We start from the raw sequence: 17,082 nt of genomic DNA, 5'->3' as shown, positions 1-17,082 counted from the left end.
TTGTTGATTTTGATTGCTTCCATTGTCCTCATTTCTAAGTCGCTTTGGATAAAATCTCAGGTTGCCAGACAATGATTCATCTTTTCTGAATCAATAAATTATTAGTGTTTGGAACACAGTGAGTCTAGAGACTGTAGTGTACACCGAGAGTTTTATTAGCTTAGCTTTAATCTGTGCTATAAATAAATGAAGTAGTAGTGATAGTATTCTCAATTGTGATAGAGTGGAGGCTCTGAACTGGAAACATTATTAGATACATCACAACTTAAGTATATTTATTCAAAGCAACTTAGAGTGCATTCAGGGTATTTTAGCAATTTGTGTGTTCCCTTCGAACCAAATCTATGACCATCCTGATGCAAGTGCCATACACTTGTGTTAAGTTAAAGGAGCTCCTCAAAGCAATACTATCTTGAAAGAAGTGTTACAATTGGGTTACGTTAAGGGTGTCCTGTTCTCAAGGATGAACTTTACCTTTACATTTAATTGTAAATTCCACTTTATTATTATCTAGATCTTGAATTTCTCATTGCTAACATGTCAAGATTTGAATCTGGAGTCAAAATCTAGCTGACATCTAAGTATTCTCCTGTCAGGTAGTATGAAATGTTAAAGACTGGAATCAGTATATATTAAAATGTAATTATCCAGTTCTTACATAGGTAATGGTCATATAACTCCATGACTGACAAAAGAAAACTATTGGTGAAAATAAAGACTCTTATTTTGTCAACCATTTTCACTTATGCTTTATGGAAGCAGTGATTATAGGAGCAATGGGCATCATTTGTGGAGTATTTTCTTCCTTTCAAACAATTCTTCAAAAATACAAATGTTTTTTTCTGTTTGATTGTGTCTGTGTTAGAACAGTGTTTGTTGGGGTGTTTCTTTCTTCAAGTCAGAACATACGCTTTTTTTTAAAATCCAAGATTACAGTGTGAAGCAATAAAACTGTCCAGACCTGAAACCCAGCACCATTTAATGAAAAAAAAGAAAAAAAAAAATCAAACATTACTACAGCCTGACAGGATATTAAAATCTTTATAGTTCCTTTGTCATGAAACAATCACAGTGTTCTCTGATGGCCCCCATCTAAACCAGAAACACTGGCAAAGCTTGTCATAGACTACAGTCCTTCCCATGGCAGCACAACTGTGACAGCTGGTCAGAGTGAGAGAGAAGGTGAGAGGAGAGAGAGTTCTACGCCCGAGTGCATGTATAGACACAGAGACAGGGCGTTTTATGGGAAGCTGATGGGAGCTTGATTGACTGACTGTAGGACCCATGAGGCCATGCAGGGGATATGGTGACTGGCAGGTCAATCAGGACCTCAGCCCAGCCAGCCGGCCAATCAATTATCAGAGCCGATGAGGAGATAGGATCAGGAGCACCATGCTTGACATGGCCTGACCCCATTGCCTCCTTAATGCTGGGACTTTTTAAAGAAAAATGCAGGCCGGGTCTGAAGGATGCATCTCAGCATGACAACTTTTTATGAAATTGTCAATATTATGAAGATAATAATATTGAATGTAGTATCATTTTAGTATTACTTATATACAGTTGTTGTATTTTTATTATTATTATTATTATTTTTAATATACGTTCAGTTTACTTTTCAATTTTATTTGAACTTATAGAAATGTGTTCTTGTTCTTTCTATGAGGGTTTTCTCAATTTATATATATTTTTTTAAATTTATATATTTCAACTTATTTCAATTTGTTGAATTTGTTCAAAGGCAACATTTCTAATGTGTTCAATTTATTTATTTTTTTTTAGATATATATGATATTTAGATAATATGTCAGTTTTATTACAATTTCTTGAAATAATAATTAATAATTTAATAGTTGAAGTCCTATAGGTAACAATAACAACACTGTTTGAAAGCCTGAAAGTCACCAGACAAGCTGAAAAAAAAAAAAAAAAACAGTTTTATGGAAAGACCCTGATAGGTCCCTTTAGGTCTACATGAATGTGTAGAACTTATGTTAGACAGCAGATCTTGGTGCTTTAGAAAAAGAAGACCAACAGTCTCCACATAAATCTGCTCCAGCATTACAGTGAACTCCTACAGAATGGTGGTGGGGTGATGGCTTAGACAAAGACTACACTTCTCTTCAAGGTCTTACTCATGATATCTTTAACCTTGACTTTTGACCCTTCATAGCTCATAGTGGGGATCATCCAAGCAGCAGAACTGCCCGCTATGGATATGGGTGGTACCTCTGATCCCTATGTGAAGGTCTACCTTCTTCCAGACAAGAAGAAGAAATTTGAGACCAAGGTCCACCGGAAGACACTGAATCCCGTTTTCAATGAGCAATTCACCTTTAAGGTAGGTCACAAACCTAACATTGAATTATAACAAGTGATTTCTCATTGGATCAGTGCGTTGTATCAAGTTATTTCTGACTACTACTTCTGGTATATTAACAAGACAGTAAGTGACACTATGTGTTGGAGTGATTACATGTAAACATGCAGATGGACTCCTGCTGGTGTCTGTCATCCGGAAAGTAGAATAATATATATTTAGAATGTTCAGTAGAGCTTTCTGATTCAGTTTTATTGGATGTCATGTGGCTAGAAATACCTTTTTGTGTAATTACCGCTGTCAGCCCTCTAGACTTCTATTAAATTGCTAAGTGAAGTGCTGAATTTCTGAAAGAATTGGAAAAATATAACTGTTCCAACCTGGGGGGGGGGGGTAAAGGACTGTTTATGTGTTTGGTTCTTGTTTAGTCTAGCGCAATTTCAACTATGACAAGAGGTACCTTGAGACCGAGAAATGAGCCGCACGCCAACATAGAGAGAGATAACCACAGAGCTCTGACATGTAATCACAAGTGCCTTCATTATTGAAATGAAGAGACTGGAGAGCTGGTGTGTGTGATAGCGTCAAGGACAAAATAGCAACCCTTGGGTCTTATCTCTTTCCCGGCCAATCAAGCAGTTTGTCGCCATGTTGGAACAAGTCCTTCGGGATAATGAGTTTTGTCTGAAAAACAGCTCAATTGGAGGGAATCAAGAATCAAATCTCCGTCTCTTTCTCTCGCGCACATGCAAATGTCCTATAGCTTCATCCCAGCATCTCAGCGTTAGATAAATCCCGTAACTGGAATTGAGAGAGATTAGACTGGTAGGTATGCATGCAATTAATTTCACCCCTCATATCCTACAGGTTCCCTACATTGAGCTTGGAGGGAAAACTCTGGTGATGACGGTGTATGACTTTGACCGCTTCTCCAAACACGATGCTATTGGAGATGTAAAGGTGCCCATGAATAAGGTCGACTTTAGTCATGTGACTGAGGAGTGGAGGGACCTCCAGAGCGCTGAGAAAGAAGAGGTAAAAAGCTAACATGCATGGGTGGCAATAACCTGTTCCCTGGTAATGAGCTTAAATATTAGCTTTTGAGTAAATAGTCCATCTCTATTGCCCGAACTTCTGGAGCACAAGTGGGATTTTTCCCAATTCAGTTGTTCACTAGTAGTGACTCTTCCCAGTGACTTGAATCCTTTCAATCCATTCGTACAGAAAATTTACATCATGTTCAATCCTTTCGTACAGACAACTTACTTCATATTCATTCACATTCTGATATTTTTTGCTAATCTGGATAAGTTAGCATCATTTAACCAGTTGGTAGCAAGTTCTTAGTGAATGAGTCAAAACGTTATTTGTTTTTCTAGACATGTGATCTCAACATGGAGACCCATTTTGTGTCAAAATTAAAGAGTTTTAATTATTTTGTTTGATTGAACATATTGAATCGTGTTTGTCGGGTCTTGTCTGAGAAATGACATGTAATCTGGTGAGTGTCGCCATTGGTCTGTCTGTGCAACGTGAAATGACCTTTATGCTCCCCGTGTTTTTCTTTAATCCACCAAATAAGTTGTTCCCAAATGTTAACTCGTATATTGAAAAGGTTGTACACAACAAGAGTAAATATAATTTAACAGGAGCTGCATTGAAATTTACTAACTGTACAAGTGCAAGACTTGAGGGCTATCCATCTTCAATGGAAATGTCAGTTAATCAGCTGGGCCGTGCCACATTTTTATTAATAAAATGTGTGACTTTCCAAGCAGTGGTTGGGGAGATTCAATTTTCATGGTAAATGTCATGGAATATAGCATTTAAGCCATGGTTTCTATGGGAACCTTGTTATTGTGCCACGTTTCCTTGGTGTAAAGGTTAATTATGACGCTGTCAGAAGCCTGCTGAGGGAAGAGAGTTGACGGCTATCTACATACGCTGAAGGTTGCTCTTTGAGTTTGTGCTTCTGTTACACTCCATGTCCGATGAACTAACGGAGCACTTCTTCAAGCACTGCTTGAGAAAGCTGGAGCGTATTGACTTTTATCAAAGAATCTCTGGAGTGGTGTCCTGAGGGTGGCACTTTAAGTGCCTGTATAAAACGAAATGAAAATCAACTACAAAATGCCGTAGATTGTTGTAGTTCAATCCAGTTCAATCCTCTTTGCTCTTTTTTTCCCCTACAAAATTTCAAAAAGAGAAGGGAAAAAAATCTTGGCAGTCAATTCAATTTATTAACCTGTAGGACTCGTTTAATTAAACTATGAAATGTTATTTTTCCATTCTGATGACCTTTTAATTGACAGAAAATTGATTGTGTGGAAATGGCATCAGCCAGTTGAAAGTAGAGTGATGTAACCTTTCCCCCCTTCTTGTTGTTTTCTATATGTCACGTGTGTTTGTGTCCATGTTTATGAGAATGGCTCCTGAAATATTAATGCGGTGTGTGTACGTGTAAATGTATTTTCAGTGTGTCTACCAGTGCAGCTACATTTGTGGAAAATTAATCAGATTCAAAGAATACAACGCCATTCTCCTCAATACAGTTTCTCTTATAAATCCTGTTGATTGGACGAAAGTCAAAGAATGTTTGTGTAAAGGGGAATATTTTAGTCTTTTGTGCTAAGAAAAATTATATTAGCTGGAAATGTGTCAGTTTGGCTTTAAAAGAAACGTCTCTAATTTTTGTTAGAGAATTCATTCAGTGAATACATTTGACCAGGTTTTTAGGTTCAGTTTTTTCTATTCACCTTGACAATGATGTCCCTGATTGAACTTTTCTCTGCCACTCACAGCAAGAGAAGCTGGGTGACATCTGTTTCTCTCTGCGGTATGTGCCCACTGCTGGCAAACTGACCGTGGTCGTTCTGGAGGCCAAGAACCTGAAGAAGATGGATGTTGGTGGCCTGTCAGGTGAGTCCAGTTACTGAGTCACACTGTCAGCTGGACCCTGGCACAAAGGTTGTGCCATTATGTGACGGTTTAGGACAGTCTCTTGTTGCAAGCTGTCATGACAATTCATTTTATTTGATTTATTTGATTTATTTTTCATTTTATTTTAAGACTTTGTGTGTCTTTTAAATACAAAGTGAAATCTAAATGTCTTCTATTTGCCATTCTTAACCCTGTAAAACCTGATGTATGATTTTGTTTTACAACCTTTAGAAGAAATCTTAAAAAAAAAAAAAAATGCATGCCTATATGTTTTTTGTTATCTGTTTGATAAATCAGTCTTATATAACTCATATTTTATGATATAGGAGAAAACTGAACTAAGTTTGAGGAAAAAAGCATCCTAAAATGATCAAACATATATGAAAAGAGTATAGCAGACTACTTCATCAGTTGTTGCTTTTATCTCCCCATAATGTTTTAGTAAGATGATATTAAACTATATAACTCTTATTTTATCGTAATATATAAAAAAATGTAATTCAAAGCTGAATTTTTTGCATCGTTAAGCCAGTCACATGATCCATCAGAAATCATTCTAATGTTTTGATTTGCTGCTCAAAAAAACATTTTTTTATTATTATATTATTATTGTTAAAAACAGCTGAGATTATAATTTTTTTATCATCATATTTGATCAATTCAAAGCATCCTTGCTATATATATATATATATATATATATAGAGAGAGAGAGAGAGAGAGAGAGTATTAAATTATATAATTTCTTTCCCAATATAGGTTTTAATGACTATAACTTGTAATATAACAAAAGCTTTTCATTACAGATTAATGCTGACCTTTGGATCTTTCTATTTATCAAATAATCCTGAAAAAAAGTGATTTTAAATATTGAAAATATTTCACAATATTACTGCTTTTGCTGTATTTTGAATCAAATAAATGCAGGCTTGGAGCGCAGAAGAGAATAAAAAAAAAAATTCCTACTGTTCAAAAACTTTTGACTGGTAGTGTGTGCAGCTGGGGAAACAAATCATAAAATATTACAATAATATCATAGCTTAACATGAATACACTATGTGAATACAGTAAGACAGATGCATTATGTTTTCCTGTTGTCTTAAACCCGGTTTCAAAACCCTTAGATTTTCTCATAGCTGCACAATGTTGTCTGTATGTAAATGCAAAGTCATTTTTAGTATATCTTTCGCTTTTAAAATCATGTAATGCATATACAGTCATTCACAGCCGCAAATCCCGAGGCGTCGAAATGTGGCTTAAAATGATCCGACACTTTCCAAACCTACGGCTGTGCGGAGAACATCGCTTAATCAGCCAAAGTAATATTCAGCTCTGGTGAATACATGAATACATTGTCGCTGAGTAAATTTACAGCTCGGCGTTCGCAAATCAGTCCTCATCTGTGCCGTAACCACTTATGAAAAACGGCTCGGTCTCGTCCATCTATACTTCCCCACCTCCCTTGCACCTGGTCCGTCTGGATCCTGCTGTCAGAGACACGGACAGGCCATCAGTACCAGACCCACCTGCCGGGAGCCGAGAGGCCTGACGTTTATTCTCATCACTCAGAGAGAGAAGAACAGCTATTAGCAAAACTTTCTCGCTCTCTCCAGTCCATTAGTGATCCAGGTTAAAGCGGGCTATAAACTGTCAGTCACGTTTCATAAGATACTCCAACACGCCGCTGAAATTAACACCGTTAACAGTTCTATTAGGGGATCGTGTTTAGAGGACTATAGTTTTCACGATGTGATAACTACGCCCTCAAACCTCCTATTGCATTTCACCGTGGGGCTTGTTGAATTGGTCGTTTGCCAGATCGATCAAATCCTGTGTGAAAATTGTGCAGTTAAGGGTGCTTTCACCATCAATTACTGGGTTTTTGCCAGACTCTGACGGTTTGTATTGTGAAATGAACCTTTTTGACAAAGCACTCAATGTTCCCACTGATTTTACTAGAAAAACATTTCTGTCCCTGCATTCTCTCTCTGCTTGTCTTCCCGTTCCAAGTTTGCGAAAATGCCTCAGATTTAATTGTTGTTATAGGGGGGAGTTGATGTTCTCCCGAAGGAATCACTTCAGAGCTGTCACATGATTGGAAACAATAGGCGCGCATGGATCATGCCAATAATTAGTGACTGTTTCCATTGTGATTCAGCTATAGGGAGGACGACTCATCAGAACACTATAATTTATCCTTTTCTCTATTCAAACCCTGTTTACTCTCTGTAATCACACGAGACATGGTTGTTGCAGCTAAAATAAATGTAATTTGAAATAATTCACCAGAGCAGTATTTTTCCTCATTATGTTTTTAGTGGTTTAGATTATTAATTAAATATGCATGCATATGTAATAAATTGCAGTTGTATATATACATTTAATGCATTGGCATTTAGGTTATGCAGTTCATTGGTTCTTGTGTGTTCTGTGAATAGAACTCATCGACTATTGCATTGCTCGTGCTATATTTATATAGCTATTGCTTCAGCTACTGCACTTTTCAAAGCCTCAAAATGCATTTGGACTCTTAATTCACACTTAAAGAGAAAGTACACCCAAAAATGAAAATTCTGTCATTAATCACTCATCCTCATGCCGTTCCAAACCCATAAGATCTTCTTTAATCTTTGGAACAATCCGAGCGCTTTCTGACCCTGCATAGACAGCAACTGACACATTCAAGACCCAGAAAGGTAGTTAGGACATCGTTAAAATAGTCGCATTAAACACACATTGAAGTCTGACACGGAACAGAAGAAATTGTTGAATAAAGTTATTCTTTGTGCACAAAAAGTATTATTGCTTCTTCATAACATAACGATGTCGCATGGACAATTTAATGATGTCCTTACTACTTTTCTGGGCCATGAAAGTGTTTTCTGGGTGAACTATCCCTTTAAATTTGTAAGAATTAACATTGACTAATTGATCGATTGATTAATTGTTTTTTATATACATAATAAATATACACAGTGTACACACATATGTTAACAAAAACGTTTATTTTGGATCTGATTAATCGCGATTTATTGTTTGACAGCACTAATTTAAATAAAATAGGTGTTGAAATTGGCACTTTTTTAAGTTAGCATTTATAAAGCTGTGGGTGAATGCATCACATGCAGTCCACCACTAGGAGACACCTATGAGTCTGTAGACCATATGTGACTGAATGCCTATGTTCCAGAGCCAATGAAAACATGCCACATCAGAGACAAGGGCCAGTTTTATTTTCACTGATTTTCAGTATGCCTTCTAGATGAGCTTCTCAAGTGACTATATGAACCATAAACACAAGTCATTACAGGCACTGCCAACTAGAACCACAAACTTCTGGCTTGGCTTCTGTGTGAGTGTAGATTACCACAGATTTCCCCAACAACCTCAAACCTCAGGCACTCTGTTGTCAAGCATCCAGGCAAAAGCACCACCGTTAATAGTGTTAGACCCGGAAAAGTTCTGTTTAAGTTCAACATCATAAATAGCCATATACTGCAAGTTTTCACCTTATTAAACGTGGATGGAGCAAGCGGCTAGAGCTCTGAAGACCATGCAATGTTTGTGTAAGTTCAACAGGAGGTGCTGTCTAATCTATCTTTGTATCTCGTATAGACTAAATAAAATGTGTTAGCATGCATTCCATATGTGATCCCCTGTCAGACTGTGAAGCTTCATGAATGCAAAAGGGAAATAAGAAAGCATGCTTTTTGTTGTATGAGAAATAACTTTTTCATGTATAATACCTTAAAAAATTATTTTGTGCCACTTTGAGCAAACCAATGTTCTTGATTTAAGGACATGTCACTGTGAGACTCTGTCAAGTTGCCAGATCCTGCTATTATAAGCTTCCTTGGACTGATTTTTTTCCCTTCTAAATTGACACTTTAGAAAGTTGGTAAAGTTGGAAGTTGAAATTTAGGGTTAGCAATAGCTTTATTGTATCTATTTACAAAAGTCTAGAACAAATTCTGGTTTATTGTTATTTTTTCTTAGCAGTATTTGGCAACACTGCAGCGTTGAAACAAAACATGTTACAGAATTAAATGAAATATGCAAACACTGGCCATGAAGAAGTCTATGCTGTTTCATTCAGTATAGAAGGTAAACTTTCACAGTCACGTCAGAAACATTCATAAGAGCACTAGACAAAGCCATCGTTTATATAGCAATGCTTATTAATGAAATCTATAACAGTAATGTTGCATGAAAAAAAAACTAAATAATCCACCCCTAACCTATAGTACAATATTAACAAATATTTGATACAATACATTTGATCTAATTTAACATTCCCCCCAAAAAAACACACAAACAAACCTGAGAAAACATCTTTCACAAAAATCTACATGTCTGTCCCTTTTAAAGTTTTTAGTTTTAGTGTACAAGTTGTATTTGTGGGTGTTATAATAGCAGAATTCTTCATTTTCAAACCCTGGTTGTGGCTATGTTCTTACACACCCTCAGATAATGATCAGTGAGATCTACACTTTCAGAAACTGCATGCCTCAGATTTTCTGCTGCCCGACTCCTAATATGGTATGGGTGCAGAGTTCAGCATACCTTCTAGGTCTCTCTCTCTCTCTCTCTCTCTCTCTCTCTCTCTCTCTGTGTTTGTTTGGAATGTGCTACTCTAGCTTTTTTTTTTTTAGAGATAAAGACTATTTAGATCAGTTGCAAAATGAAGAGGGAATTGAAAGTACCAGAGATTTTTTGAAATCTCTTCTGGAGCAGGGCAGAGATGGATCATGGTGACAGAAAGACATACCAGGGAGAGAAAAAGTGAAATGAAATGACATATTGGACAAAAGGTAATTCTGAAACATGGTTACATCTGTCAAATTCAACCTTTACTCACCTCAATAACCGGTGGTATATCCATTTTTTATTCTAAGTCCCAGAAAGGCATAAGACATCTCCCCTCTTTAAGTCTCAGTATAACATACAAAACATACCTTAACTCCCTTTTTCAAAAAGGAAGACGTATAGATGGAGAATCAGATATTGTTTTGACATTTTATCCTTTATTTGTATTCTGAGGTTTCAATCAAAAAGTGATTCTTCGAGAAGCGAGTCTGAATCAGTAGTGGGTGAGGTAAACAGATGAGAGATGCATGATGGAAGCAGAATATAGATGCTGGAAAATGATAGATAAGATGGATAGTATTTTGAGGCCCTGGCAGAAATTGATGTGCCTGAATGGCAGTAATGTAACAGGGAAGATATTGTCTGGGATTCTGGAGGGCACACACCTGCCATGTGTAAGTAAAAGCTTGTACTATCCTAACACGAACCACAAGAGATTTTCTATTGGAGCCTCAGTAGAAGCTGCAGGTGCTGCACACAGTGTTATTTTGTGAAATCTGGATTCATTTAAGAATAAAATAAAGAATAAAAGATTGCAATATATTTTGTTGTTGAAAATATAAAATGGCTAATTTCATCCTTTTGTATTCGCAGAAATTGGGAGTGGTAGTACAATAAAAATATTAAATAAAGTAATTATAAATAATTCAAATAAAATAGTTAAAAACTGTAATTCCAGACATTTTATACATATACATTTTATATATATATAAAAGTAATGTTCTTCAGGGTTCACACTCTTTATGGTGAATAAATTAACTTGACTTTTTGACAGTTTGTGATAATAAAATAAAATAAATCCATAATAAATAGAAATGTACCTTCTGTCTCTATCTGCTAAATAATTTAGAACAGAAAAAAAAAATTGAAACCATCTTGTGAAGTGCACTGTGTTCCCTGTTGGGTCCCAGTCATCTGGCCGAAAACCACTGCTGTAATATGTCATAAGAACTGGAGTATTTTCTCATGGTATGTCCTGTCTCTTTGTGTTTTTAGATCCCTACGTCAAGATTCACCTGATGCAGAACGGCAAGCGGCTGAAGAAGAAGAAGACGACAATCAAAAAGAACACCCTCAACCCTTACTACAACGAGTCTTTCAGTTTCGAAGTGCCATTCGAACAAATCCAGGTAAATCAGGGTTTTTTTTTTTTTTTACTTGTACTGAAAGCTCTAAAAAGGCAACAGCAAATTCAGCGCAAATTCCCTTTTTCATTATTGTCATTAAAGACTAATTAAACAAATCCTGTGTTGAAATTCCTAGAGACTAATTGGCAAGCAACAGACAATAAGTAACTTGTGATATGGGATATGGCTCGGCATGAGGCTTTTAAAAGAATTATTGATAATTAGTTAGAGAATAAAATGGATGCAATGCTTGCTAGTGCACTAAGAATAAAATTGCTTCAAATTGATTTAGCATTTCACAGTTCAGGGGAAACATTTTATGCTTTGAGTGAGCTGCTTTGCATTTAAAGTGTGTCTGGGGGTCTGTTAACCAGAGAGGCCTTTCTCCCTTGCCGTTCACACCAAGCAGCAGACGTTTCTAAAAGCAGCTATCCCCAACTAACAGTTCCCCGCTCATTGTACATCCCTCAATATTTCATTACATGGCAAATTAGTTCTGGCTCCCGAGAACAATGGCCCCAGGCCTGTTCTCACTGGTCAGTGAAATCCAAGCGGAGAGGTGGATCGAAGGATAATCAGGGCTCTGAAGACGTTAATTCATATTGTCTGCTCGCATGTCGTGCGTGGGTTGGATCAGGCTCAAAGTAAGCAAGCTAAGAGTGAGCCATTGACCCAGAGCTCACACTGATCAGTTGTGTGCTCACAGTCAATTTACAGAGTTGTTCGGGACCTCTTTGAGGGCACCCGCTGGCCTTTCTTTGGTAACTGCCTCCATGCTCTTCAAAAACCCAAACTGCTACAGAGTTTTTTCTTGAAAAGACCCTCACACTGAGATAATTGTAGTGGTATTTGGGAAAATGGTCAATGGTGTGCACCACTATGTGTATTTTCAGTCATTGTTAAACAATGTTTCCCAGCAACCCATTGTAAGATATTCATAATGTTAAAGGCCTCTTCATTAAGTTATAAAATGTAGTTTTTAAATGTGTCAGAATTTATAAAACCTTTTTATATATACTATACTTAATATATGTCTATATACATGGCTGTTCAAAAGTTTGGGATTCAGTAGTTTTTTTGTTTTTTTTTTAGCAATTAACACTTTTCAGAAAGGATATATTAAACTGATCAAAAGAGAAAATACAAACATTTATAATGTTACAAAATATTTCACTATATATTATAATCGCGATTAATCATATCCAAAATAGAGTTTATATAATATATGTGTGTATAAAGTTTTGTTTTTATAATATTTGAGTGTTTACTGCATATATTTATCATGTATATAAAGACACACACATAAAGTTTATATTTAGAAAACATTTACATCTTCTTACGTTTATGTTTGTCTTCATCTAATTTGTATTATATCTAAATACATTTAATATATAAACATAACGGTACATTTTTTGAAATTGAGATTTATACGTCATCTGAAAGCTGAATAAATAAGCTTTCCATTGATGTGTGGTTTGTTAGGATAAATATCTAGAATTATCTGGAATCTGAGGGTGCAAAAAATGTAAATATACAGAAAATCACCTTTAAAAGTCCTTAGCGATGCATATTACTTCAGGCTGGGCAATGATTAATCGTTATTAATCATAAACAAAATAAATGTTTTTGTGTACATAATATATGTCTGTGTACTGTATATATATATATATATATATATATATATATATATATATATATATATATATATATATATATACACACACATTTCACAGGAATATTTTACAATTTAATAGATAAAAAATTTAAACTATATTAAAATGTTATTTTAACAATTATATTCAATTGTAATATTTCCCAGTATTTCTGATTTGACAGTATTTTTGATTACATAAAAAACACAGCCTTGGTATACATACAAGATTTCTTTCAGAAAACGTAAAAAAATCTTACCGACCCCGAACTTTTGAACGACACTGATCATCATCATCATCATCATCATCGTCATCATCATCATTGTTATCACCCAGCACATGTTCAAACAAACTGAAAGGCACAAATGTTACATTGAAAATGTGTCTCTCTACTTTCTATTACAGAAAGTTCAAGTTGTTATAACTGTTCTAGACTATGACAAGATTGGAAAGAACGATGCCATCGGCAAAGTGTTTGTGGGCTTGAACAGCTCAGGCACCGAGCTTCGTCACTGGTCAGATATGCTGGCCAACCCGAGGAGACCCATCGCTCAGTGGCACGTGCTCAAGCCGGAGGAGGAAGTGGATGCCCAGCTGGCAGCTCAGAAAAAGTAGAGCAGTCCTAGCCCAGTTCCCCACCCCACATCCCACAAACCTGCCCGTGTAGTGCTCTTTACCCAGTGCGTGTAAATACCTCAGTGATAAAAGGATTCATGCACCCTCACTCCTAATTTCATGTCTAAGAGAACCGCCTTCTCTGACCACCCCCTTGAGATGTTGTGTTGTTACGTCAGTTTCAACCCCTCGCCCCCTTCCTTCCCTCCTTCCGTCGATAAACTTTCTCTGTCCTTTGTTGTTTCATCCCCATCCATGACCTTAAAAGTCCCGACCAAATGCCCCCTTCTTTTAAGCAATATGATCTGTATAGATAGCGCATGACTGGAGGAATTTATTCTACCACAGGTGTATATATCAGTATGCAGACGAAAATGATTTCTAGTTTATGTGTTTGTATGTTGTTACCCGTTTCCTAATCTGTGTATATCTTGATGTTTTTAATAAGATGTTCTATTTTAAATTATGTAAATGCTGACATAGAAGAGCCAATATTATATATAACAGGATTTAAGAATTTTACCTTATTGCATTCCACTAAAATATACGATATATCTCTATATAAATATTTAAAGAATTCCAACCTGCAAGACGCTAGTGGAGGTACACTCACTTCGTAAAGGACGGTTTGCGCTTCATTTTTATTAAAAAAAATAAAAAGCATACAGATGTACCGTACACGATAGACACAAATACACACTGAACACGAAGGCCATTAACTAATATGGTTTCATGGTATAAATGTAATATGCTGCTGACAATTATACAAGCACATGATTTCGTAAGAACTTTTTGTACTAATTTATCAAACTGAGGACCTGTACGCTTCGCTTAAACCACTTTAATCGAAGGAATTCTTCTTACTTGATGAAAACTAATCAGCCTTTTATTTTTTCTCCTACGGTGATGCTGTTAACTTTTAGTAAAATGGGTCCCCGGTTTGCTTCTTTCTTGTTTTCTGTCCTTCGATTCCCGAATTTTCCCGAATCCGATCTGGCGCCTTTGCGAAACCATAAATTGACAAGCTGTAGCCATCGTGTCCTTGATGCTTGAATTTGTGAAACGCTTCCTTTTCTCGTCGTTGGACTCGTTTCGTTGAGGAATTTATGGTTCAGCCTCCAAAAAAAATGAAACCAGGAGTTTTAACTCTAGCTTTAAGACAACTATTTTTTAGATTAAGTCAACGTCTGAATATTTTTGGTAACTGCATGATTTTTTTTACGATCTTTGCTAAAGGCTGGGTAACGGGGGGATTTATTTACACCGGGGCGTCTTTCAAGAGACTCCCTTGCCTTCAATCAAAAGTAATCAAACGTTGCGGGACGGAAACTTTTAAAGCGCTCGGTCCCGACGAGTCGATGGTGATGAGGAGGAAGAGGAGGAGGAGAGGCAAGCTTTTAAACACTGCCATTGTTTTCAGGGAGGTACAAGGAGTACGTGACTCCTCCCTCCACGCACACTTCACTCAGATAGTGGTTGTAGCTTAGGTTCATCGGGGAACAATGTATTTTGTCCGCGACGGTGCCCTAAACAGCAGTTTTTGCTTTCTGTTGCCTTTTCACAGTGACAATAGAGTTAGCCATGCTTAACTGCCAATCCCTTCCCCTGTGGCTACTGTTTTGCACTGTACAGTCTAGGAACGGACAGTTGCTTGTCGAAAAAAGTCAGTTCGTTCAATAGCGCAAGAAAGCGAACTGGCCCCCGACCGGTTTGAACGCCACGAGCATTAGCGAATCTTTAACAATAACCGTAAAAGTTAATGGTCTGTACAGGTAATAACATTCTAATGTCCTTTACTACGGGTCTAACAAGAGGGCGAGCAGACGTTTAGTCCATTAAAACCATGAGTTATCTTGGAGGAACCTCTCGCGTACACTAGATGCTAGCTTCAGGAGGAGTTTCTAAATGTTTTCAATGTTACTGTGTAGGTGATAGCACTGTTACTTAAAAATAAAAGGAGAAAAAAAAGCTATTCGTCATTCCATAGGAGTCTCTTGGGACTGAGTTGTGTATCACTGTGACTGCGGTGTGTGCTTAGCGTTGTAGTTTTCAGTAGGTAGCGGCCATCTTGTACTATAGTGACGTTGTGCTGCCATCCCCCTATCATACCACACGAGAGTACGAAAGAGAGAGCGACGGTTTCTGAAAAGCGTCACTGAGCGCGCGCACTCGCGAGTCAATTCACACAGCTTTTGTTGAGCACTGTGCAATACTTGTACGTTCATTCCTTAGTGTTTAAACGGGCGGCATCTCTCAATAGGAGCAAAAAAAAAGAGAGCGAGAGAAAAAACGCAACCCTATACAGCGAGACGATGTATCCATCGACCGTAGTCTGGTTAGGTCACAGCACACGTGTAGTTTGGAGCTCAATATCTGTAAACTTGTTAAAGATTCCTCCGTTTTTCCCATTGCGTTCTCCTGCACAAAGATTTAACCATCTAAAAATTTGGGTAAATATATATATATATATATATATATATATATATATATATATATATATATATATATATATATATATATATATATATATATATATATATGAAAACCCTTCCTTTTCAGAATAGGTGTATATATATTTTTATATCTGTCCTGATATAATTTCCTCATTATTAAGATCATCTGGATATAAGAGAATTGTATCAGTCTTGTTATGGAAACTATCTGTTGTACTACTAATATGATTGGCTGTACCATTTTGTTATCGCTGTTATGATCACACTCATGACTATGACCTGGTTATCGTTTCTTTAGTGCCCTATTGAAGACCATTTTATATTTATTATGGAACTCAGAATGTACAGTGAGGACTGTGTGTTTTGTTTCTATCTTTTTATTGTGGGACCAAGTATAGTTGGCACTTTCATTTCTATGTTGCAATAAATATTGATTCATGTGTTGTATCCATAGCCGAATATGATTCCTTATCCTGTCGAAGAAAACGAACCTAGAGAAAAACGCCAAATTGTGTAATAGCAACTATAGGTACAATTATTACTCCTACTTTACCTGACTTATGTACTCTCATTTATGTAAGTATTTATGATATCTTAATACAAGAGGCTTGTTTATAAAACAAGGATAAAAATGCAGTTTTAGAGTCACAAACTGACACAATTGTTTCGTACGGCAAAACTATCAGGTGTCTGCACATTAGGTGTAGATCTGGAAGTACGGTAGAAGACAGCATTGCTCGTTGCACCTCAGAGGTTTGTAAAGTAGTCTGAAAAGCCATTTCTAGGCCTGCAAAGCAACGCTATCTTTTACTGAAGCCTATCAAAGCATGCAAACAGCTCCGACAACCACACCCGACAACTTGAAAAAGAAAAAACAACAAGCCCGATCGCTCAGCACAGTATACGCATACAACCTTCCGATACTCTACGACGACGAAAAGCCACCATTCAAGAAAAAGCTGTGTAAAGAATTAGAATCTGATGCTGTAGGGAGATCCTAGTTGCCTTTGTGTATATCAACTGCCTGCTTGAGTATTTTTGTGTGTGGAAATTTTCTCTGTAATCTTGTAGAACTGTTCGGGGTGTTTTTCCTGCCATACTGCTCGCCCCAG

The 17,082-nt window shown here is 36.7% G+C and overlaps 1 protein-coding gene across 6 annotated transcripts in view; it reads left to right on the top strand.

The window, feature by feature from the left end:
- LOC113062133 (synaptotagmin-1) overlaps positions 1–15,790 on the top strand; it is a 190,411-nt gene extending 174,621 nt beyond the window's left edge. For all 6 annotated transcript variants that reach the window (XM_026231785.1, XM_026231777.1, XM_026231770.1 and 3 more), the window contains 5 exons: positions 2,174–2,341; positions 3,188–3,355; positions 5,122–5,239; positions 11,120–11,253; positions 13,308–15,790. In XM_026231785.1, coding sequence (XP_026087570.1) covers positions 2,174–2,341; positions 3,188–3,355; positions 5,122–5,239; positions 11,120–11,253; positions 13,308–13,517 — 798 coding nt within the window. In that variant the 3' untranslated portion in view covers positions 13,518–15,790. The remainder of the gene's footprint in view (positions 1–2,173; positions 2,342–3,187; positions 3,356–5,121; positions 5,240–11,119; positions 11,254–13,307) is intronic.
- Positions 15,791–17,082: the final 1,292 nt, after the last annotated feature.

Source organism: Carassius auratus, chromosome 4 (assembly GCF_003368295.1).
Source record: "Carassius auratus strain Wakin chromosome 4, ASM336829v1, whole genome shotgun sequence".
Classification (NCBI taxonomy): Eukaryota; Metazoa; Chordata; class Actinopteri; order Cypriniformes; family Cyprinidae; genus Carassius; species Carassius auratus.
Note: the sequence above shows the minus strand (reverse complement) of the source record. Positions and strands in the feature narration are given on the sequence as shown.